This window comes from Macaca thibetana, chromosome 16 (genome assembly GCF_024542745.1).
Source record: "Macaca thibetana thibetana isolate TM-01 chromosome 16, ASM2454274v1, whole genome shotgun sequence".
NCBI classification, from domain to species: domain Eukaryota; kingdom Metazoa; phylum Chordata; class Mammalia; order Primates; family Cercopithecidae; genus Macaca; species Macaca thibetana.
This window is the reverse complement of record NC_065593.1, coordinates 33,531,162-33,556,675: the sequence shown is the minus strand read 5'-3', so window position 1 is coordinate 33,556,675 and position 25,514 is coordinate 33,531,162. Positions and strand designations below refer to the sequence as shown.

The following is a 25,514-nucleotide window of genomic DNA, read 5'->3' as shown; positions in this document are numbered from 1 at the left end:
ACACAGGACTCTGAATTAAATGTGGGGAAAAAAATGTTAGAAAGCACTGTTCTCATGTCAACCAAACAGTAGAAAAAATGTCTAATACGGGACGGGCACGGTGGCTCATGCCTGTAATCCCAGCACTTTGGGAGGCCAAGGCAGGCAGATTACAAGGTCAGGAGATCAAGACCATCGGCGAAACCCCGTCTCTACTAAAAATACAAAAATTAGCCGGACATGGCGGCAGGCGCCTGTAAGTCCCAGCTACTCGGGAGGCTGAGGTAGGAGAATGGTGTGAAGCCGGGAGGCAGAGCTTGCAGTGAGCCAAGATCACGCCACTACACTCCAGCCTGGGTGACAGAGTAAGACTGTCTCAAAACAAAAAAAAAAAGAAAAAAAAAAGTCTAATATAACAAAAAGTTACTCCTATTATTGCTTTCCTAAGCAAACTGTCATCAGTAGGTGCTAAAATGATGACGTCTCACCATTACAATTAGAAACTGTAATGTCTCTGGCTCATCTGATTATTTTGACTACTGATTGTATGCCAGAAATCTACATCTCTACCCTGGATCTCCAGTCTCAAGCTCCCTCCAGGAAAGACTACTTACTATTTGCTTTGCTTTATTTTATGCTTTATATAGATGACACCCTTTAAGCCTCAAAACAAACCTACGATGAATAAGATGATTAACCTGAGTTTACACATAAGGATACTGATGTTTAGAAAGGTTCGGTAACTTGTCTAGAACTAGTAAGATATAGAGCTGAAATATAAAGTCAGATCTAATATCAAAGTCTATGTTCTTTTTTTTTTTTTTTTTTTTTGAGACGGAGTTTCACTCCTGTTGCCCAGGCTGGAGTGCAATCGTGTGATCTCGGCTCACCGCAACCTCTGCCTCCTCGGTTCAAGCAATTCTCCTGCCTCAGGCTTCCTGAGTAGCTGGGATTACAGGCGTGCACCACCACGCCCAGCAAATTTTTGTATTTTTAGTACAGACGGGGTTTCTCCATGTTGGTCAGGCTGGTCTGGAACTCCTGACCTCAGGTGATCCACCCACCTCAGCCTCCCAAAGTGCTGGAATTACAGGTATGAGCCACCATACCCGGCCCAAAGTCTATGTTCTTAATCACTAAGCTACTCTAAGCCTAATGTGCAAAATGTTAAGTTATAACTTCTCTGCCAAATAAAGCAAACAGCTACTAGGATCCTATTGTCCCCACTACATTCTTACTCCATTTATTACTGTTGGATTTTATTCCACTCTATTCCTCGATTCAAATGGCATCGCATTCATTAAGCCTTCTTTGATGTCATTCAAGTGAATTTAATTGTCCTTCTACTATATTACCATAACACTCTGTTTATTTTCTCCTTTTTTTCCCACTCAGCTTTTCAGGTTGAAGGCACTTTGTTTCCTAGGATCCTCTCATAAAGCTGGGACGCTGGATCTATGAATATCCTTTTTGAACACTCCAGTTACAGATACCCATGGTAGTCAAGGAAGACTACAAAACCATAAGGAGAAAGTATGGAAACCTCTCCCTTCAGTTGTCCCACTAGAACAGTGCTTCCCAAAGGTACCATTTCACAAGAATCACCTGAGAGTCTCACTATCCCTACAAGTTACCAGTTACCATCCCAAATCAATTGTGTTAAGACTCTGAGAGAGGAAATTATTACTTTTAATAAGTATGCCAAGTGATAACTAAGTTTGGCAATAGTATAAATAGCATACTAGATAATCCCAGTAAGGCAATTCTCATTCTTTATTCTCATATTTATATAAAAGGAACAGTAAAAGACTTATCAGTTAGAGTAACAGGATACCCTAGTTGGCACAAAAGTGCTTCTCAAGATAAAAGAGATGTAGATTTGTGTTCACGTATAATATTTAGCTGTTATCTAGTTAAGGAGTGCAGAGTGTATATTGCTTTTCTCCCTTCTGACAGGCAACACTTAAATAGGACAAGAAAATATAAACCTGCGAGAGTCCCAAATCTCTACTAACAATTCACCTTGATTCTTCTTAGGAGGGCAAAGTCCTGAGGAATAACATTTACGCCACGGTCATCACAACACTGCAGCACATCTAAACAATAATGTAGTCCCACCCTACCAATGCTCAGGATGCTAAAACACCAAAAACCTTTCTGAAGTTGCTGGTACTAGTGTCAAGTTTAGGAAACCAAACATTTCAGAGCTCTCCTGACCAAAGGGAAGCTGAAAGCACATATAGACACTTACCTGTGGCACAACATCCTGCAGAAAAGTCACAACACTTTCCATGTAGGACTGCTCTCTGGAAAAGGGTGAAATAGACAACACTGGTCAGGAGAGCGTAACATAGACCATGAAAAAAGCTCTATTTACAAGCCTTAATAAAGTCACTCGTTTTCTGTTGTTGTTGTTTGTGGTTTTGATTTTTTTTTGTTTGTTTGTTTGGTTTTTTTTTGAGACATGGTCTCATTCTGTCACTCAGGCTGGAGTGCAGTGGTGTGATCTCGGCTCACTGCTGCCTCGACCTCTGGGGCTTAAGCAATCCTCCCACCTCAGGATCTCAAGTAGCTGGGACTACAGACATGCGCCACCACGCCCAGCTAATTTTTGTATTTTTTGTAGAGATGGGGTTTCACCATGTTGCCCAGGCTGGTCTCAAACTTCTGAGCTCAAGCGGATCCTCCTGCCTCAGTCTTCCAAAGTGCTGGGATTACAGGCATCACTCATAATATTCAAATAAGGCAAAAAAAAAAAAAAAAAGGCTAACTCTTATCACCTGATATTGCTGCTAAACTACTTTCTGGTTTCAAGGGTCTTTATATATGTTATTAAATGTAAATGAGCTTTTAAACATTTTTAAACATTATCTCTTTTTAAAAGTCATGCTCTCCTAATTTGATAGAGATAGTTTCTAAGTCATATTTGAAGGAGTGATGACAGAGACCTAAGGTAGGACCTTGCTCTTGAGTCAGAGCAGAAGAATGCCCTAATTAGAGCAAGTAAAACGACTGCTGATGACTCACTATCTAGTGACCTTCTCTTTAAATTGGTTATGAACCTAGTCCCTTACCTGTATATAGCAGGTGAGTCTACATTTTCTGGCAGATACAGGCATTAGAAGAAGCTATTAAGCCTTCACAGAACTTTTGGTATAGAAAAGACATACAAAAAAATTAAAATGCATAAAAATGAGGGAAAGCTGGGTGCAATAGCATGTGCCTGTAGTCCCAGCTATTTACGCAGCTGAGGTGGCAGCATCATTTGAACCCAGGAGTTGGCAGCCAGGCTAGGCAACATAGCAAGACCCCATCTCTAAAAAACAAACAAAAAAAAAAAAAGGGGAAAAACAACATTGTTAATTAAGTAAGGACACTAAATTAATGCATTTTAAATATAAAGTACATAAACTTCAGCAAGGGGAAAAAAATAATTTCTTCAAGATACTATTTTAGGCCAGGCATGGTGGCTCATGCCTATAATCCCAGCACTTTGGGAAGCCGAGGTGGGTGGATCACTTGAGGTCAGGAGTTCAAGACAAGCCTGGCCAACATGCTGAAACCCCATCTCCACTAAATATACAAAAATTCGCTGGGTCTAGTGGTGCACCCTGTAATTCCAGCTGCTCAGGAGGCTGAAGCAGAAGAATCACTTGAACCCAGGAGGTGGAGGTTGCAGTGAGTCAAGATTGCGCCACTGCACTCCAGCTTGGGCAAAAAGGAAAGACTCCGTCTCAAAAAAACAACAACAAAAAAATAAAAATACTAATTCAAATCCATTTCAAGAGAGATGTGAAAAATCACACTTGAAAATAATATGATTTATCATAAATCCTATTTAAAAAAGCAATATGCCCTAGAGACCTACAAAAATTGATTAGGCCTAAAAAAAAAAATTAGGCTACCTCTCCAACTTCATTTTTTGCCACTCTCCTTATTCTGATTCAGCCATATGCAACTTCAATTCCTAGCACACACCAAGTTCTTCTTTGAATCAAGACCTTTACACCACCTTTCTCTCTATCTGGATTCCTTCCCATCCCCTTTCCTTCCTTTTAGATAAGTGTTGCCTCCTCTGAGAGAGCTTCCGTGACACCCTTATATATATTTTCCTTTGTCATTCTCCATTGTAGTACACTGTGCACAATCACAGCCTGTAAGTGTTTTACTTATTTACTTGTTTGCTTCAGCCTAGACAATTTGACAAAACCCCATCTCTACCAAAAATTAGGCCTGGAGCAGTAGCTCACACCCGTAATCCCAGAATTTTGGGAGGCCGAGGCAGGCAGATCACCTGAGGTCAGGAGTTTGAGACCAGCCTGGCCAACATGGAGAAACGCTGTCTCTACTAAAAAATACAAAATTAGCCAGGCATGGTGGCACATGCCTATAATCCCAGCTACTCGGGAGGCTGAGGCAGAAGAATCGCTTGAACCCAGGATGCAGAGGTTGTGGTGAGCCAAGATCACGCCACTGCACTCCAGCCTGAGCAAAGTAAGCAAAATTCCATCTAAAAAAAAAACAAAAAAACAATTAGCCAGGCATGGTGATCCACGTTTGTAATCCCAGCTACTTGGGAGGCTGAGGCAAAAGAATCATTTGAACCCAGAAGGCAGAGGTTGCAGTGAGCCAAGATCATCCCACTGCACTCCAGCCTGGGCATCGGAGCAAGACTCCATCTCAAAAAAAGGAAAAAAAAAAAGAATTATATATATATATATATATATATATACACACACACACACACACACACACACATATAACATATATATTGATTGATTGATTTTATTTTTTTGGAGACAAAGTCTTGCTCTTGTCCCCCAGGCTGGAGTGCGATGGCACGATCTCAGTTCACTGCAACCTCTGCCTCCCAGGTTCAAGCAATTCTCCTGCCCCAGACTCCCAAGTAGCTAGGATTACAGGCTCCTGCCACCATGCCTGGCTAATTTTTGTAGTTTTAGTACAGACAGGGTTTCTCCATGTTGGTTGGGCTGGTCTCAAACTCCCGACCTCAGGTGATCCGCCCACTGCCTCAGCTTCCCAAAGTGCTGGAATTACAGGTGTGAGCCACCGCGCCCAGCCATATATTTTTTTTAAGACACAGTCTCACTCTGTCACCCAGGCTGGAGCGTAATGGCACAATCACAGCTTACCACAGCCTCAAGCTCCTGGGCCCAAGTGATCCTACCATCTCAGGCTCGTGAGTAGCTAAGGCTCCAGGCGCCTGCCACAACGCCTGGCTAATTTTTGTATTTTTTTAACACATGAGGGTCTCGGGATGTTGTTCAGGCTGGTGTCAAACTCCTGGGTTCAAGCAATCCTCCCACCTCAGCCTTCAAGTATACATATCTTTGGTGGGGCACGGTGGCTCACACATGTAATTCTAGCACTTTGGGAGGCCAAGGCAGGCAGATCACCTGAGGTCAGGAGTTTAAGACCAGCCTGGCCAACATGGCAAAACCCCATCTCTGCTAAAAATACAAAAATTGGCCATGCGTGGTGGCACTCGCCTGTAATCCCAGCTACTTGGGAGGCTGAGGCAGGAGAATTGCTTGAATCTGGGAGGCAGGGGAGGAAGTGGAGGCTGCAGTGAGCCGAGATGGCGCCACTGCACTCCAGCCTGGGCGACAGAGTGAGACTCCATCTTAAAAAAACAAAAAAGTATACATATCTTCAAACCATATTAGATTATAAGCTCCTAGTAAGTATAGACATTCTTTGTCAAAGAATGCCAAAAACACAGAAACGTACTATGACACTTACTTTGAAACTTTCTGACATAGACCTAGACTAAGAGATACTTTTTTACAGATAACACATGGATACATAGACAGGAACAACACACACTGGGGCCTATCAGAGTTGGGTGGGAACAGGGAGAGGATCAGCAAAAATAACTAATGGGGACTATGCTTAATACCTGGGTGATGAAACAATCTGTACAACAAACCCCTGCGACATGAGTTTCCCTATATAACGAACCTGCACATGTACCCTTGAACTTAAAAGTTAAAAGAGATACATTTTTACATCACTGTCTGGTAAATACATACATACACATCTATGTGCATGTCATGAAATAATACAAACTCCCAGCTATATTTTCTATTATATTCTATTTCATTTTTTTTTTTTCTTTGAAATGGAGTCTCGCTCTGTCGCCCAGGCTGGAGTGCAGTGGCATGATCTCAGCTCACTGCAAGCTCCGCCTCCCGGGTTCACACCATTCTCCTGCCTCAGCCTCCCAAGTAGCTGGGACTACAGGCGCCCACCACCACGCCCGGCTAACTTTTTGTATTTTTAGTAGGGACGGGGTTTCACCATGTTAGCCAGGATGGTCTCGATCTCCTGACCTCGTGATCCGCCCGCCCCGGCCTCCCAAAGTGCTGGGATTACAGGCATAAGTCACCGCGCCTGGCCTCTATTTCATTTTCTACTACAACTCCTGACCCACTAAACTGATTTGACATCCACTAACTTGTTAAACTTGGAGTTTGAAAACACTGCTCTTCGGGATTTAGCAGTGTTCTTCATGTACTCTGTAAATGTGCTGAATACATCAACTTAACTCTCCAAATTCTTCATTTGGCCTTGGCAATTATTATTATTCATCCCATAAAGCCAACACTTAAAAGATTTTTACAAAAGTAACCGCTGTTCATAAAGAAAACCTAAATGTTAGCTACTATTCTGAGTAATATTTTCTTCAGCTATTGGGTTTATCTGAAATGTGCTTACGTGACAGCCTGGGGACGAACCACAACTCCACCAGTACAACGACTGGGTCTTCTTGGGGAATCTGTAGCCATAGCTTCATTCATAAAACCTGTTTCCAGAACAAAAAAATAGAAAAACATGGATCATTGTTGGGGGTAGGGAGGAAGATTTATGATTACTCACTAGAGATCCCTTGTCAAAAATGCCTCAAATGTAGGAAACTTTCCCAGAAATTCCTGTTACACCAGAAAGGGAAAAAAAGATGAAGTAGGTTTTTAATTTTTTTCAAATTATAATGAGGGGTTTGGGGGGTTATTATTATTTTTGAGATAAGAGTCTCGCTCTGTCGCCCAGGCTGAAGTTCAGTGGCACGATCTCTGCTCACCGCAATCTCTGCCTCCCAGGATCAAACAATTCTCCTGTCTAAGCCTCCAGAGTAGCTGAGATTACAGGCAAGCGCCACCATGCCGAGCTAAATTTTATATTTTTTTTGTAGAGACGGGGTTTCACCATGTATCCCAGGCTGGTCTCAAACTCCTGAGCTCAAGCGATCCATCAGCCTTAGCCTCCCAAAGTGCTGAGATTACAGGCTTGAGCCACCGCGCCCATCCTGTTTTGTTTTTTGTTTTGTTTTGTTTTTTGTTTTTTGTTTTTTTTTTTGAGACGGAGTCTCGCTCTGTCGCCCAGGCTGGAGTGCAGTGGCCGGATCTCAGCTCACTGCAAGCTCCGCCTCCCGGGTTTACGCCATTCTCCTGCCTCAGCCTCCCGAGTAGCTGGGACTACAGGCGCCCGCCACCTCGCCCGGCTAGTTTTTTTTTTTTTGTATTTTTAGTAGAGACGGGGTTTCACCATGTTAGCCAGGATGGTCTCGATCTCCTGACCTTGTGATCCGCCCGTCTCGGCCTCCCGAAGTGCTGGGATTACAGGCTTGAGCCACCGCGCCCGGCCTGTTTTGTTTTTTAATAGGACCAGGTCTCAGAACCACAAAACAATTTAAGGAAGACTCTTGCTGTACCCCCTTGGTCTGTCGTTAACATAAATTACAAGGGTAAGAGAACCAGATCATGGGATGGGAATTTACTTAAATTTTATGTTGAGATAGTGAAAATACACACGGTACAATATTTCAAGACCAAACGGAACAAGTGACATGATACCACTCTACCTTCCAATTAAACCTGTTGGGAATCTAGAGTAAAGACTGCATGGCCACAATTTCAATCACATTGGTAACACCTTGCTACTGTAACCTAATCACCAGAGTTTAATAAGTAACAAACAAGTCAAGCAATTATTTATTTGACTAGTAGAAAGTAGTCAAATAAGTAACATAAACTTATATGCTGTTACAGTCCTTTACCCTTTCCCGTCACATCAGTAAATGCTTATCCTAGAATTTTTCATGACCCTCTGAATCAGAGATTTTAAGAGCATGGAGTCGGCTTGGTTAAGGTTAAAAGAGGACTGACAGCAGTATCAAAGATCTCTTACAGGGCTCAGGGAAGCCCACAGCCTGGAACTCATCTTGAAGGCACCTAAAACCATCATTTGTAAGTAGGGAGCATTCACACCTGATGTGAAAACTCCAAACCTGTGCGCCCCACCTCCTACAACCAAAACACCCTCTGCCCCAACGAGCAGAGCCACCACCTCCTCAGAGGGTACCTGCACCTCCAGCCCCTCATCCCTCTCATCTCATCCCATTCTTGCTTTCTCGAACCACAGTCTCCCAAGCCCTGTCCTTTAAGGGCCCTGTCTCCTGAGGACGACCCTCGCCAGCCCCTCAGGCCCCAGTCTCCTGAAAGACACTCGCACGGCACTGCCCACTTAACCTCCAACACGGAGCCACCGCTGCCCCCGGCCGCCCTCCGGCCCCTTGCACTGCTCCCCTCCCCCTCCAGTATCGACACCTCTCTCTTGTCGAATTCCTGCCAGCCCGACCCAGTCCCCTCACGCCGCCAGTCCCTCGTCCTCCCCAAGCCTCCCCAAAGCCAAAGCCCCGCCAGCCCTCTCACCGGCCGCCCCGCCGGTTAACGCTGTTCTCCAGCTCTAGGCTCACTGTTTGGAGTCTCCCCGCTTGATTGACGGCAGCCACTTCCTACCACGCCTCAGCGGAACCACCCCTCTAGCCAATCCCAGAAGCAAACCGGCTATGGCCGGGCACCGCCCTTGGAGGTCAGCTTCGCCAACCAGCAAGTAGGAAAGAGGCGGACCCGCCTCCTGAATGTGTCCAATCCGCTGGGGCTGGAGGGAAAACACAACAGCATGTAAGTTCGGGTGAAGCCGACGTGTCAGGTTCGGTTGCGAACGCAGGCAGCTGGGGAGTAATTACGAACATGTACATTTTTTTTGGAAGACAGAACCTTCGTGGCTTTGAAAAGAAAATCAATATGTTCCAGACTCCTGTCCCGCTCACGTGAGCGTCTCAAGTTGGAGCCGGAGGACAGGGAGACTGGTCTGTTTACATCGAATTCTCGCGACAGCTGGTTCGAAGCTCAGAGCACGTGGACATGGCAGCTGCCAATCACTTTTAGCTGGCCACTCACTCGTCCCACACTCGCCTTCTGCCCAGCCCTTGGCGATGTGTTTACCTTCCGGGAGCCTAGGCTGGCTCGCGCCGGTGATCAGCAGAGAAGGGGTTGATCTGAATAAGGGGCGCGGCCGGTAATCTCAACCAGTTGAGCTAGGTTTGTAGACCACGCCTGACCCCTTCCTTGCCTCAGTTTCCATCTCCCTTATTGTTGAGTATCGAGATCTCGCCATTGTGATTTCATCAGTTACATTTATTAATATAAGTAGAGTAATACTGACTGATTTCTTGAACACTCAGCACAGGCCTTCGTATATTTCATATACAGTACTCTATATGTATTATCAAATTTAATGTCAACGACAGGTCCGTGAGGGTATAGCTTAGGCATGGTGAGCTGGGGGCGGTGGATCACGCCTGTAATCCCAACATTTTGGGAGGCCAAGGCGGGAAGATCGCTTGAGGCCAGGAGTTCTAGAACAGCCTAGACAAAATGAAGAAACCCCTTCTCTACTAAAAATAGCCAGGTGTGGTGGCGGTTGCCTGTAATCCCAGCTACTCAGGAGGCAGAAGAATTGCTTGAACCGGAGAGGCGGAGGTTGCAGTGAGCCTAGATCGCGCCATTGCACTCCAGCACTTTAGCCTGGGTGATAGAGTGGAGTCCCTCTCTTAATTAATTAATTAATTAATTAAAATTTTCAAAAATTAAAAAAAAATTAAAGAAAAGGCCGGGCGCGGTGGCTCACGCCTGTAATCCCAGCCTTTTGGGAGGCTGAAACGGGCAGATCACTTGAGGTCAGGAGGTCAAGACCAGCCTGGCCAACACTGTGAAACTCTGTCTCTACTAAAAATACAAGAATTAGCCGAGTGTGGTGGTGCACGCCTGTAATCCCAAGTACTGAAGAGGCTGAGGCAGAATCGCTTGAATCCGAGACATGGAGGTTGCAGTGAGCCGAGATCGCGCAATTGCACTCCGGCCTCTGGGCGACAGAGCGAGACCCTCACTCAAAAAAAACAGAAGAATATATTTGGATATATTGAAATAACTTGAAAATGTCGGATTGAAATAATTTGATAATGTGGAATTGTAACATTGAAAAGGAGGCCTAGCATGACTAATTCCATTTTGCTCCTAAACTTCCCACTCCCACCCCTGGGTGATATCTAAGTTAACCGCTTTTCTTATCTCTGCACGTAGACCAAGCTAACTATGGGAGGAATTTATAGTTTAACTTTAAAGCAAGGATGATAACAGTCCCTTCCCAAAACTAACCCCCAAGGAGATAAGGAGGGTGTACACACAAGTAACAATGTTGGGAGTTTGAGAAAGTGTTGTGACCTGACCAGTAACAGAGAGGCTTCCGTCCTCGAGGAACCCTCGCTGGTGCCCAGATGTCTACAGTCATCAGTCACCCCTTGATTTCAACCCCCTCTTCTTCCCCCTGCCCTTAACACAAAAAGAGCCTGAAATGTGTATTAACTTAAGATGGTTCTTTAGGCTGGGCGTGGTGGCTCACACCTGTGATCCCAGCACTTTGGGAGGCCAAGATGGGTGGATCACCTGAGGTCAGGAGTTCAAGACGAGTCTGACCAACATGAAGAAACCCCTTCTCTACTAAAAATACAAAAATTAGCTGGGTGTGGAGGTGTGCGCCTGTAGTCCCAGCTACTCGGGAGGCTGAGACAGGAGAATTACGTAAACCCGGGAGGTGGAGGTTGCAGTGAGCCGAGATCAAGACACTGCACTCCAGCCTGGGCAACACAGCAGGACTCCGTCTCTCTTTTTTTTTTTTTTTTTTTTTTTTGAGACGGAGTCTCACTCTGTCACCAGGCTGGAGTACAGTGTCTCGATTTCAGCTCACTGCAACCTCTGCCTCCCTGGTTTAAGTGATTCTCCTGTCCCAGCCTCCCGAGTAGCTGGGATTACAGGCATCTGCCACCATGCCCAGCTAATTCTTTGTATTTTTAGTAGAGACAGGGTTGCACCATTTTGGCCAGGAAGGTCTTGAACTCCTGACCTCATGATCCAGCCACTCTGGCCTCCCAAAGTGCTGGGATTACAGTCGTGAGCCACCATGCCCAGCCAAAAAGATAGTTCTTTAATATATTATTCTGTAATTTTCTGGGTTTGCTAGCTCTCAGAAATAAAGTTACTACCCTTGCTCTAACTCCTTGACTCTTCACCCATTGGCTGTCATGCAGTGAGCAGAACAAGTTTGGACTTGGTTACAGGATGAGAGTGAGAGGTGAAGCCAGCTGGACTTCCTGGGTGAAGTGGGAACTTGGAGAACTTTTCTGTCTTACAAGAGGATTGTAAAACACACCAATCAGCACTCTGTAGCTAGGACTGGAAAACGCACCAATCAGCACTCTGTAGCTAGCAAGAGGATTGTAAAGTGCCCCAATCAGCACTCAGTAAAAACGCACCAATCAGCGCTCTGTAGCTAGCAAGGGGATTGTAAAATGTACCAATCAGCGCTCTGTAAAAACGCACCAATCAGTGCTCTGTAGCTAGCAGGAGGATTGTAAAACGCACCAATCAGTGCTCTGTAAAATGCACCAATCAGCGCTCTGTAAAACTTACCAATCAGCAGGAGTCTAAAAGCCAATCACAGGGAAGATTGAAAAAAGGACACTCTGATAGGACAGAAACGGAACATGGGAGGGGACAATAAGGGAATAAAAGCTGACCACCCCCAACCCCCAACCTTGTGGCAGAGGCAACCTGCTCCATGCCTTTGTGCTCTGTGGTACACTAAAAGATTTGCTCTTTCGCTCTTCACAATAAATCTTGCTGCTGCTCACTCTTTGGGTCCGTGCCACCTTTAAAAGCTGTAACACTCACCGGGAAGGTCCTCAGCTTCATTCTTGGAAGTCAGAGAGACCACAAACCCACTGGAAGCAACCAACTCCGGACACAAAGGGAAAGAATCAAAGATGTTCAAATCCAACAAACCTTAAAGGTGTTAGGAAAAAAAAAAAAAAAAAAACAGATGTTTTCTGTGTTTTGGGCTTGATCGGCTGAGTAGTCCCATTTACAAATAGGATGAACACTAGCTGAGTTATACATTTCTTAGTAAATTTCTGTGCCTTCATTGTTTCATCTTTTGCAAATTGTAGAAGGAATATTATGGGCTGGGTGTGGTGGCTCAGGCCTGTAATCTCAACACTTTAGGAGGCCAAGGCGGGAGGATCATGAGGTCAGGAGATTGAAACCATCCTGACTAACATGGTGAAATCCCATCTCTACTAGAAATACAAAAAATTAGCCGATCATGGTGGTGGGCGCCTGTAGTCCCAGCTACTCTGGAGGCTGAGGCAGGAGAATGGAGAGAACTCAGGAGGTGGAGCTTGCAGTGAGCCGAGATCGCACCACTGCACCACTGCACTCCAGCCTGGGCGACAGAGCGAGACTCCATCTCAAAAAAAAAAAAAAAAAAAAAAAAAATTATTATGAGCCTCATAGGCTTTCTTTTTAGCAGGGGCATGGGAGGGAGTCAGTTTTGCTGTCACCCAGGCTGGAGTGCAATGGTGCAAGCATAGCTTACTGCAACCTCCAACTCCTGGGCTCATGTGATCCTCCCACCTCAGCCTCCTAAGTAGCTAGATTTACAGGCACACACCAACATGCCTGGCTAATTAAAAAAATTTTTTTTGTAGAGACAGGGCCTCCCTATGTTGCCCAGGCTGATCTTGAACTCTGGGGCTCAAGTGATTCTCCCATCTCAGCCTCCCAAAGTGCTAGGATTACAGGTGTGAACCACTGCACCCGACCCATAGGCTTTTTATGAGTAAATAAGGTTTTTTTTTCTTTTTTTTTTTTTTGTTTGTTCTTTTGAGACAGAGTCTCACTCTGTCGTCTAAGCTGGAGTGCAGTGGCGTGGTCTTGGCTCACTGCAACATCCACCTCCTGAGTTCAAGCAATTCTTCTGCCTCAGCCTCCCAAATAGCTGGGACTACAGGCACGTGCCACCATGCCTGGCAAATTTTTGTATTTTTGGTAGAGACAGGGTTTCACCATATTGGCCAAGCTGGTCTGGAACTCCTGACCTCATGATCTGCCTGCCTCGGCCTCCCAAAGTGCTGAGATTACAGGCGTGAGCCACCACTGCGCCTGGCCATTTTTTCTTTTTTCTTTTTTTTTCTTTTTTATTTTTTTTGAGACAGTGTCACTCTGTCTCCCAGGCTGGAGTGCAGTGACGCAATCATAGCTCACTGCTACCTTGACCTCCCAGACTCGAGTGATCCTCCCACCTCAGCCGCCTGACTAGCTGGGATGGCAGACCTGCACCACCACTCGTGGCTAATTTTTGCATTTTTTATTTTCTCGTTTTCTTTTTCTTTCTTTCTTTTTTTTTTTTTTTTTTTTTTTTTTTTTTTTTAATGGAGACAGAGTCTTTGCACTGTCACCCAGGCTAGAGTGCAGTGGCACTATCTCAGTTCACTGCAACCTCCGTGTCCTGAGTTCAAGCAATTCTTCTGCTTCAGCCTCCCGAGTAGCTGGGATTACAGGCGCCCACCACCACCCGGCCATTTTTATATTTTTTCTAGAGATGGAGTTTCGCCATGGTGCCCAGGCTGGTCTTGAACTCTTGAGCTCGAGTGATGTGCCCGCCTCAGCCTCCCAAAGTTCTGGGATTACAGGCATGAGTCATCCGCCCGGCCCAAACTTAAAGTTCTTAGATCAAAGTAGAAATTTCTCCAAATGCACCAGGCGCAGTGGTTTATGCCTGTAATCCCAGCACTTTGGGAGGCGGAGGCAGGTGGATCACCTGAAGTCGGGAGTTTGAGACCAGCCTGACCAACATGGAGAAACCCCATCTCTAAGGGCCGGGCGCAGTGGCTCATACCTCTAATCCCAGCACTTTGAGAGGCCAAGGCGGGCGGATGATGAGGTCAGGAGATGGAGACCATCCTGACCAGCACCGTGAAACCCCGTCTCTACTAAAAATACAAAACATTAGCCGGGCGTGGTGGCAGGCGCCTGTAGTCCCAGCTACTCAGGAGGCTGAGGCGGGAGAATGGCGTGAACCCGGGAGTTGGAGCTTGCAGTGAGCCGAGATGGCGCCACTGCACTCCAGCCTGGGCAACAGAGTGAGACTCCATCTCAGAAACAAAAAAAAGAAATTTCTCCAAATGAACTACCAACCAGTTCTAATTACCCCGTTTTATTATCCACAAAGATGGTTTGAGATTCTCTTATGAGCCTTCACTGGAGATAAAACGTGTGGTGATCATATTTTTTAATGGAAGTAACTAGTGGGTGCTTTGTACATATTGCCAGCTCATGAGTCACATCAAAGTACAGAGACATGGAGAAACTTGTCAGTGAACTATTTGTTCTTGATACCTAGCAATCCCAGCTACGAAACTCATTTTTAGTGGAAAAAAGTAACTTTAAGCAAGAGTTCTTTGTTCTTCCAATTGGTACCTTGGCCCAGTATAATAAATTACTAATGACCAAGATTGCCTCTCCTATGGCCCTACAGAACAAAAAAACAAAATCCCTAGAGAATAATCAGAGCTGTCCTTATGCAAACCAAATTTCAAGATCAGTGTGTACTTTCTGGTGTGTTTTTGTTTTGGTTAGGATTCTTCTTTTGGTTTGTTTGTTTTTGAAGACTTAAGCTATTGCCTCACTGACCCAGGCCACCAAAAACACTTGAATAATGATCCTATGATTTCAGCAGCAGGGAAATAACCTGTTTGCACACAAAACTGTGGTGGACATTAGTATTTTAATTTTCAGCTAAGTAAAATTTTAAAACGTTTAAAAAATAAAACCCTATCACTTTTCTCTAAAATCCTCTAGCTACAAGATAAAAACACATTGATTACTCATGATATTGACTTTTTCTGATGCATTCCTTAGGTTACAATTTTTAAACACTACCTTTTGTATTAATCTCCTAAAAAGTAGAATCCCAAAATTCATAGAATAGCAAAACCAACATAATCCAAAATCCTATCACCTCACCTCTATTAATTACAATTAGTGCCTGCCATTTGTCCATCCTGAATACTAGGTACTAGGTAATTATGCTTTCTAACACAGCATTTCCTCATAATTTCTATTCAAAATTTTAAGTCTTTGCAGTTGTTTATTATGCTGGATCCCTCTGCTCATTCCCAAGTCCAGCAAATAACCTGAAGATGGCCAGGAGTGGTGGCTCATGCCTATAATCCCAGCACTTTGGGAGGCCAAGCCAGGTGGATCGCCTGAGGTCAGGAGTTCCAGACCAGCCTGGCCAACATGGTGAAATCCCTTCTCTATTAAAAATACAAAAATTAGCTGGGCGCGGTGCACGCCTGTAATCTTAGCTACTCGAGAGACTGAGGCAGGAGAATTGCTTGAACCCAGGACGGGGAAGTTGCAGTGAGCCGAGGCTGCGTCACTGCACTCTAGTCTGGGCAACAGAGCAAGACTCCATCTCAAAAAAACAAACAAACAAATCCTGAAGACATGGTGATTATTTTCCTTTAGTTTTTCATTCTTTTGAAAGCAACTAGTATCTATAAAGTAGTCATAGAATTTATCATCTTGTCAGGACACTTTTGTGAAATGAGGCTCTTCTAATAATTACACACACACACACAAAAAAGTAAACTAGGACTGTCCCAGGCAAACTATTAAGTATGGTCATCCTTCATCTCTTTTTCTTTTTTTTTTAGAGACAGGGTCTTGCTCTGTCACTCAGGCTAGAGTACAGTGGTGCAATCAGAATTCACTGCACCCTCAACCTTCTCGGTTCAAGGGATCCTCCTGCCTCAGCCCAGGTGCGTACCACCACACCCAGCTAATTTTTTAATTTTTTGTAGAGACAGGGTCTCACTTTGTTACCCAGGCTGGTCTCAAACTCCTGGGTTCAACCAATCCGCCTGCCTTTGCCTCCCAAAGTGTTGGGATTACATGAGTGAGTCACAGCCAGGCCAAGTATGGTCATTCTTTATCTTTGACACATCAGTGCTGCTTTGTAACTGCTTATAATTCTATTGCCTGTAACTAAAATGTAACAAAATCTCTTTACCAGAAACCATTATTTGTTTCATTTATTCTCCATGATGCTCTATTCATTAACAGGAACAATTAAATGTCAGAGCTCCTACTATTGGCCAGGCACAATGGTGTCAGAGGCCTTTGAACCGGAGCAACTCCATCTTGAATAGGGGTGTGTAAAATGAGGCTGAGACCTACTGGGTTGCAGTCCCAGGAGGTTAGGCCTTCTAAGTCACAGGATCAGAGAGGACGTCAGCACAAGATACACGTTATAAAGACCTTAACTAATAAAACACGTTGCAGGAAAGAAGCCTGCCAAAATCCACCAAAACCAAGATGGCAACAAGAGTGACTTCCTCACTGCTTATTATATATGAATTATAATACATTAGCATGCTAAAAGATACTCCTACCAGGGCCAGGAGAGTTTACAAATACCATGGCAATGTCAGGGGGTTACCATATATTGTCTAAAAAGGGGAGGAACCCTCAGTTTCGAGAATTGCCCACCCCTTTCCCAGAAAAGTCATGAATAATCCACCCCTTGTTCAGCATATAATCAAGAAATAACCATAAAAATGGCCAACTAGCAGCTCATCCTGCTGTTCTGTCTATGGAATAGGCATTCTTTTTTTGAGACGGAGTCTCACTGTCTCCCAGGCTGGAGTGCACTGGCTGAATTCCAGCTCACTGCAAGCTCCGCCTCCCGGGTTCACACCATTTTCCTGCCTCAGCCTCCCGAGTAGCTGGGACTACAGGCACCTGCCACCACACCCGGCTAATTTTTTGTGTTTTTAGTAGAGATGGGGTTTCACCGTGTTAGCCAGGATGGTCTCAATCTCCTGACCTCGTGATCCGCCCACCTCAGCCTCCCAAAGTGCTGGGATTACAGGCTTGAGCCACCACGCCTGTCCTGGAATAGGCATTCTTTATTCGTTTACTTTACTAATGAACTTGCTTTCACTTTATGGACTCACCCCGAATCTTTTCTTGTGCAAGAGCCAAGAACCGTATCTTGGGATCTGGATCAGGACCCCTTTCCAGTAACAGTAGCTCAGGTCTGGAATCCCAACACTTTGGGTGGCTGAGGTGGGAGGATTGCTTGAGCCTAGGAGTTTGAGACCAGCCTGGTCAACATAGTGAAACCCCATCTCTACTAAAAATACAAAAATTAGCTGGGCGTGGTGGCCCATGCCTGTAGTCCTAGCTGCTGGGGAGGCTGAGGCAGCGGGATCACAGGAGTCCAAGAGTTCGAAGCTGCAGTGAGTTGTGATTGCGCCACTGCACTCCACACTGGGCAACCAAATGAGACCCTGTCTCTCCAAAAAAAAAAAAAAAAAAAAAAAAAAAAAAAAAAAAAAAAAAAAACCATAGACAGTTATGAAGATACAGCAAAGTGAAACTGCTGACAAGGACCAAATCTTGTTTTTGTTGTTGTTTCGTTTTGTTTTGAAACAGAGTCTTGCCTTGCTTGGTCACCCAGGCTGGAGTGCAGTGACTCAATCTCAGCTCACTGCAACCTCTGTCCCCTGGGTTCAAGTGATTCTCTTGCCTCAGCCTCCTGAGTAGCTGGGATTACAGGGGTGCACCACCATGTGTGTGCCACCATGCCGAGCTAATTTTTGTATTTTTAGTGGAAATGTGTTTTCATCATGTTGGCCGAGCTGGTCTCATACTCCTGAGCTCAGGTGATCCGTTTCTACTAAAAGTAGAAAAAGGCCGGGCGCGGTGGCTCATGCCTGTAATCCCAGCACTTTGGGAGGCCGAGGTGGGCAGAACACAAGGTCAGGAGATCGAGACCACGGTGAAACCCCGTCTCTACTAAAAATACAAAAAATTAGCCAGGCGCAGTGGCGGGCACCTGTAGTCCCAGCTACTCAGGAGGCTGAGGCAGGAGAATGGCGGGAACCCGGGAGGCAGAGCTTGCAGTGAGCCGAGATCGCGCCACGGCACTCCAGCCTGGGCGACAGAGCGAGACTCTGTCCCAAAAAAAAAAAAAAAAAAAAAAAAAAAAAAGTAGAAAAATTAGCCAGGCGTGGTGGTGCACAGCTGTAGTCCCAGCTACTCAGGAGGCTGAGGCAGTAGAATCACTTGAACCCATGAGCCAGAGGTTGCAGTGAGCCGACATTGAGCCACTGTACTCTAGCTTGGGCATGACAGAGCAAAACTCTGTCTCAAAAAAATTAAAAAGCCACTTCTTCTGGTCTTCATGCTTTCTTTTTTCTCTTTCTTCTTTTTTTTTTTTTATTTTTTATTTTGTTGTTGTTGTTGAGACGGAGTCTTGCTTTGTCTTGACTCACTGCAACCTCCACCTCCTGGGTTCATGCAATTCTCCTGCCTCAGCCTCCCGAGTAGCTGGGATTACAGGCATGTGCCACCACGCCTGGCTAATTTTTTTATTTTTAGTAGAGACAAGGTTTCACCACGTTGGCCAGGCTGGTCTCAAACTCCTGACCTCAAGTGATCCACCCACCTCAGCTTCCCAAAGTACTGGGATTACAGGCGTGAGCTACCATGCCTGGCCCTATCATGGTTTCTGAAAAGAAATATGCAGTCATTTAAATTAGTCCTGTGTAGGTCAGTATGCATTATATTTTTCCTCTGGTGGCTTTCAAGATTGTTTTCTCTTTACTTTTTAGCAATTTGCTTATGTCAGGATTTCTTAATGTTTTCTGTTTGGGGATTTGCTGAGTTTGAATTTGTAGGTTTATGACTTTCACTAGACTTAGGATGTTTTAAAGCCATATTTTTTATTATTATTATTTATTATTATTATTATTTTGAGTCAGGGCCTCACTCTGTTGCGAAGGCTCAAGTGTAGTGGCCCGATCTCAGCTCAATGTAACCTCTGCCTCCCAGGTTCAGGTGGTTCTCCTGCCTCAGCCTCCTGAGTAGCTGGAACTACAAGTGTCCACCACCATGCCTGGGTAATTTTTGTATTTTTAGTACAGACAGGGTTTCACCATGTTGGCCAGAATGGTCTCAAACTCCTAACCTCAAGTGATCCACCCACCTTGGCCTCACAAAGTGCTGGGAATACAGGCATATTCCATGCCCAGCGTAGGTTTTTTTTTTTTTTTTTTTTTTTTTTTTTAGTACCACATTCTTTTCTGTTTCCATTTGTTTTTTTGTTTTGTTTTGTTTTGTTTTTGTTTTCGCAACAAAGTCTCACTTTGTCACCCAGGCTAGAGTGCAATGGTACATTCTTGGCTTGCTGCAAACTCTGCCTCCCGGGTTCAAGCGATTCTCCTGCCTCAGCCTCCCGAGGAGCTGGGATTACAGGCACCTGACACCACGCCCAGCTGATTTTTGTATTTTTAGTAGAGATGGGGTTTCACCATGTTGCCCAGGCTGGTCTTGAACTCCTGACCTCAGGTGATCCCCCCGCCTCAGCCTCCCAAACTGCTGAGATTACAGGCACGAGCCACTGCACCCGACCAGTTTTCATTTTGTTACTTTGTGTTTTGTGTAAGAGACAGGGCCTAGCTATGTCATCATGGAACACTATAGTCCAGATGTCATCATGGAACACTATAGTCCAGAACTCTTGGGCTCAGGCAATCCTCCCACCTCAGCTTCCTGAGTAGCTCGGATTACAGGAATGCACCACCATACCCAGCTTGCTTTAACTCTCTTTTTCCTTTTGCTAAAACTTTTGTTACTTTTATTATTTATTTTTGAGACAGAGTCTCACTCTGTTGCCCAGGCTGGTGTGCAGTGGTGTGATCACGGCTCACTGAAGCCTCAACCCCCTGGGGCCAAGTGATCCTCCTACCTTAGACTCCAGAGTAGCTGGGACTACAGGCACATGCCACCACACCTGGCTAGTAACGTTTCTACATTCCACTTTTGGTCATAGAACATTGATTCTAAGTAGACTGTAAGTGTATGCACATTGTAATCCCTAATGCAACCACTAATATTGCCTAAATATTTTGTCTCAAAGATTAAAATTTGCCTAGCACTTTGGGAGGCTGAGGCAGGAGGATCACTTGAGGCCGGGAATTTAAGACCAGCCTGTGCAACACAGTGTGAGACCTCGTCTCTAAGGAAATTTTAAAAATCCACCAGGTGTGGTGATATGCACCTGCAGTCCCAGCTACTCGGGAAGCTGACATGGGAGGATCACTTGAAGCAGGAGTTAAACATTACAGTGAGCTATGATTGTGCCACTGCACTCCACATCAGCCTGGGGACAGAGCGAGACCCTGTCAAAAAAAAAAAAAAATTATTCTCAACTTTGTTAGTGAGACGGTTTATTTAGTGGCAAAATACATTAAGATGCTTTACTCCACTAGAGCAATCTTCCAGACGTCTGGAAGATGAAAATAACATTGCTCGTTAATGCTATTACCAAAACATAGCTAGCGCACATCTTACTAACACAATATTATACATGCTATATTTCAAAATATCAATGCTTTTAACTTCTAGATTGTGATAGCCTCCTTCCAGATGACACTCCCTAGAATGACACTTCCTAGAAAATGCCCACCTCCTAGAATTCATGCCTTGTGTAGGAGTCTCCCACGTTGTAGCTGACTCGGTCTGTGTGACCAACAAAATACAGAATTGATATGACACTTTCAGAGGCTAGGTTACAAAAAGCATCGTGGTTTCTGCCTTGCCCTCTGGTGTGGCTTGTTCTGGGGGCAAATAACTGCCATGTTGTGAGAAGCCCTCTGGAGTGGAACATGTGGCAACAAACTGAGGTCTCCTGCCAACAGCTGAGAGTCTCGCGGGAAGCAGATCTTCTAGCCCCAGTGACACCTTCGAAAGATTGTAGCGCTGGTTGGTAGCTTGACCAAAACCACGAGACTATCACCCAGCTAAACCACTCTCAGATTTCTGAGGCTCAGAAACTAGAGATAATATTTGTTGTTTGTTTTTTTTTTTTTTTTTTTTTTTTTTTTTTTTTGAGACGGAGTCTCGCTCTGCCGCCCAGGCTGGAGTGCAGTGGCCGGATCTCAGCTCACTGCAAGCTCCGCCTCCCGGGTTTACGCCATTCTCCTGCCTCAGCCTCCCGAGTAGCTGGGACTACAGGGGCCCGCCACCTCGCCCGGCTAGTTTTTTGTATTTTTTAGTAGAGACGGGGTTTCACCGTGTTAGCCAGGATGGTCTCGATCTCCTGACCTCGTGATCCGCCCGTCTCGGCCTCCCAAAGTGCTGGGATTACAGGCTTGAGCCACCGCGCCCGGCCTGTTTTGTTTTTTTGAGACGGAGTCTTGCTCTGTCGCCCAGGCTGGAGTACAGTGGCGGGATCTCGGCTTACTGCAAGCTCCACCTCCCGGGTTCACACCATTCTCCTGCCTCAGCCTCCCGAGTAGCTGGGACTACAGGTGCCCGCCACCACACCCAGCTAATTTTTTGTATTTTTAGTAGAGACGGGGTTTCACCGTGTCAGCCAGGATGGTCTTGATCTCCTGGCCTCAGGTGATCCGCCTGCCTCGGTCTCCCAAAGTGCTGGAATTACAGGCGTGAGCCATCGCACCCGGCCAGTATTTATTGTTTTAAACTGCTAAATTTTGAGATAGTTTTGTAGCAATGAATACATATTTTAATCCTTGTGGCATAAGACACACAGATCAAGAATTATCTTCTGCAAAATATTTAAAATAACCAGAATGTGTGGACATGGTTAAATAATGGCATAGTTGGCTGGGCGCAGTGGCTCACACCTGTAATCCCAGCACTTTGGGAGGCCTAGGTTGATGGATCACGAGGTCAAGAGATCAAGACCATCCTGGCTAACATGGTGAAACCCCGTCTCTACTAAAAATACAAAACTTAGCCGGGCATGGGTGGCATGCGCCTGTAGTCCCAGCTACTCAGGAGGCTGAGGCAGGAGAATCGCTTGAACCCGGGAGGCGGAGGTTGCAGTGAGCCGAGATTGCACCACTGCACTCCAGCCTGGGCAACAAGAGCGAAACTCCGTCTCAAAAAAAAAAAAGGAAAAAAAAAATAATGGCATAGTTAACTTATATCTGTAGACTGAAATACTAAATAATGAAGCTCTTTGATGTACTGATATAGAAAAATCTTTAAGAAATAAGGTTGAGATAAACACATAATCCTTGCATGTCTATGCATAGACTATTGCTGAAAGAATACACACAAAAAATAGGTGGAAATGTTGACTGTCTTGGGGACTGAGGTAGGGGACTTTTCATTATGTATCATTTCATACATCATGAACTTTCCATTACTACTGATCTATGTGTTACATAGACAAATAAAATTTAAGAAACACAAACATTAAAGCATTATTTGTGATGGCAAAACATCATTGACTCCCTTAAAGAGTAGGCCTAACCACAGCCCTAGGAACACATACAAAAAAATAAATAATTTTAACATGTACAGTTGTGTCTCAAAAAGGTTTTCGATATTAGACAGCTACTAATATGGTATGGAATTAGATCCATTGCACTAAAAAATAATGTGATGTAGGAAATAATGCTGTGACACTTTTTACATTAAACAATTGATTTGAAAAATACAGATTACATAATCTATTTTACAACCACTGGCAGAAAAGAAAAAACAAGTAAAAAGTAGCTACTTTTTTTTTTTTAATTTTGAGTCAGGGTCTCACTTTGTTGCCCAGGCTGGAGTGCAGTGGCATGATCATGGCTCACTGCAGCCTCCACCTCACAGGCTCAAGCGATCCTCCCATCTCAGCTTCCTGGGTAGCTGGGACCACAGGCACACACCACCACATCCAGTTAATTTTTTTTTTTTGTAGAGATGGGGTATCCCTATGTTGTCCAGGCTGGTCTCAAACTCCTGGGCTCAAGCAATTCTCCCACCTTAGCCTCCCAAAGTGTTAGGAATACAGGCAGGAGAGATCGCACCTGTCCTAAATGGATTTTCCTTTTTTTTTGAGATGGAGTTGCACTTTGTCACCCAGGCTGGAGTGCACTGGCTCAATCTTTTTTTTTTTTTTTTTTTTGAGACAGAGTCTCGCTCTGTCGCCCAGGCTGGAGTGCAGTGCCGCGATCTCGGCTTACTGCAAGCTCCGCCTCCCAGGTTCACACCATTCTCCTGCCTCAGCCTCCCGTGTAGCTGGGACTACAGGCGCCCACCACCATGCCCAGCTAATTTTTTGTATTTTTAGTAGAGACAGGGTTTCACAGTGTTAGCCAGGATGGTCTCGATCTCCTGACCTCGTGATCCGCCCCCGCCAGCCTCCCAAAGTGCTGGGATTACAGGCGTGAGCCACCGCGCCCGGCCTGGCTCAATCTTGGCTCACTGCAACCTCCGCCTCCCAGGTTCAAGCGATTGTCCCGCCTCAGTCTCCCAAGTAGCTGGGATTACAGGCACACGCCACCACGCCAAGTTAATTTTTGTATTTTTAGTACAGATGGGGTTTCACCATGTTGGCCAGGCTGGTCTCAATCTCACCTCATGATCCACCCACCTCGGTCTCCCAAAGTGCTGGGATTACAGGTGTAAGCCACCATGCCCGGTCTGGATTTCAGTATGTATTTAGATTTGCTGGTGTTTTTCTTGTTATTTTGTTTAGACAGGGTCTTACTCTGTCACCCAAGCTGGAGTGCAGTGGCATGAGCCTATCTCATTGCAGCCTAAATCTCCCAGGCTCAGGTGATCATCCCACCTCAGCCTCCCAGTGGCTGGGACTACAGGCATGTGACACCACACCTGGCTTGCTGGATTTTCACGTGGTGCAGCCAGGATGGTATTACACGTGTACCAGATGGAAAAGACCTTCACAATGAACAGACTCCAGAAGTGTCTGCTAGTTGCTATCTCTCTCTTGGAAAGATCTGAAAAAACTCTTAGATTTCCTATGGAAAATTGGTATGTTTCCAACAACACAGTTTGTAGCATATTGTAGGTGCATGACATTGAATTCATGAATTAACTCTTGAATCTCTCAATGACAGATCTTGTTCCAAATAAACTAAAAAATTATCTCACTGTACAAGTCACATCAAAATTACATACTGTTAGTATTTAATATTAATTCCCTTCAGATTTTTTCCTGTATTACTGAAGTTGGCAATTTTTTATTCATCTTAAATCGCTACATATTTTACATAATGCTTATAAGCCATAACTGACTTAATCACATTCTTATTATTTCATTGGTTTTGTTTTTTTGAGATGGAGTCTCACTCTGTTGCCAGCCTGGAGTGTAGTGGCACGATCTCAGCTCACTGCAACCTCCACCTCCTGGGCTCAAGCGATTCCCCTGCCTCAGCCTCATGAGTAGCTGAGACTACAGGTGTGCACCACCACGCCTGGCTAATTTTTTGTATTTTAGTAGAGACGGGGTTTCACCATGTTGGCCAGGATGGTCTCGATCTCCTGACCTCGTGATCTGCCCTCCTCAGCCTCCCAAAGTGCTGGGATTATAGGCATGAGCCACCGCGCCTGACCTATTTCAATATATTTGATATTAAAATAAAAAATTCAGTGTGCAAAAACGAAGACTTTAAGTTGTATTTTAAACTCACTCTAAGCCGGGCACAGTGGCTCACATCTATAATCCCAGCACTTTGGGAGACCAAGGCAGGCAGATCCCAAGGTCAGGAGTTCGAGACCAGACTGGCCAGTATGGTGAAACCCCATCTCTACTAAAAACACAAAAATTGGCTGAGCATGGTGGCTCACATCTGTAATCCCAGCATTGTGGGAGGCCGAGGCAGGTGGATCATGAGGTCAGGAGATCGAGACCAGCCTGACCGACATGTGAAACCCTACCTCTACTAAAAATACAAAAATTAGCTGGGCATGGTGGCACGTGCCTGTAATCTAAACTATTCAGGAGGCTGAGGCAGGAGAATTGCATGAACCCAGGAGGCAGAGGTTGCAGGGAGCCGAGATTGCACCACTGCACTCCAGCCTGGGCGACAGAGCAAGACACCGTCTCAAAAAAAAAAAAAAAATTAGCCGGGCATGGTGGCTCGCGCCTGTAATCCCAGTTTCTGGGGAGAGACACTGAGGCAGGAGAATCACTTGAACCCAGGAGGCAGAGGTTGCAGTGAGCTGAGATCGCGCCACTGCACTCTAGCCTGGATGACAGAGTGAGACTCCATCTCAGACAAACAAACAAAACAATAAATAAATAAAATAAACTCACTCTAAAGCATGAAGCATGATCACGGCACAACAGAATGTTAATCCAGGTTAAGCATCCTTAATCTGAAAATCCAAAACCCAAAATACTCCAGAATCAGAAACTTTTTCAGAGCAGGCATTGATGCTCACAGGAAATGCTCAATAGAGCATTCTGAATTTCAGATTAGGAACACTCAAAAGCTAAGT

General features: G+C 45.1%; 1 protein-coding gene across 9 annotated transcripts in view; it reads right to left on the bottom strand.

Annotated features, from left to right (window-relative positions):
* The window catches only part of BCAS3 (BCAS3 microtubule associated cell migration factor), a 707,133-nt gene extending 698,317 nt beyond the window's left edge, over window positions 1-8,816 (bottom strand). For all 9 annotated transcript variants that reach the window (XM_050764587.1, XM_050764586.1, XM_050764591.1 and 6 more), the window contains exons 1-3: window positions 8,712-8,816; window positions 6,718-6,805; window positions 2,231-2,285 (exon numbers count right to left, since the gene is read on the bottom strand). In XM_050764587.1, the coding sequence (XP_050620544.1) occupies window positions 2,231-2,285; window positions 6,718-6,800 (138 nt within the window). In that variant the 5' untranslated portion in view covers window positions 6,801-6,805; window positions 8,712-8,816. The remainder of the gene's footprint in view (window positions 1-2,230; window positions 2,286-6,717; window positions 6,806-8,711) is intronic.
* Between the last annotated feature and the right edge of the window lie 16,698 nt (window positions 8,817-25,514).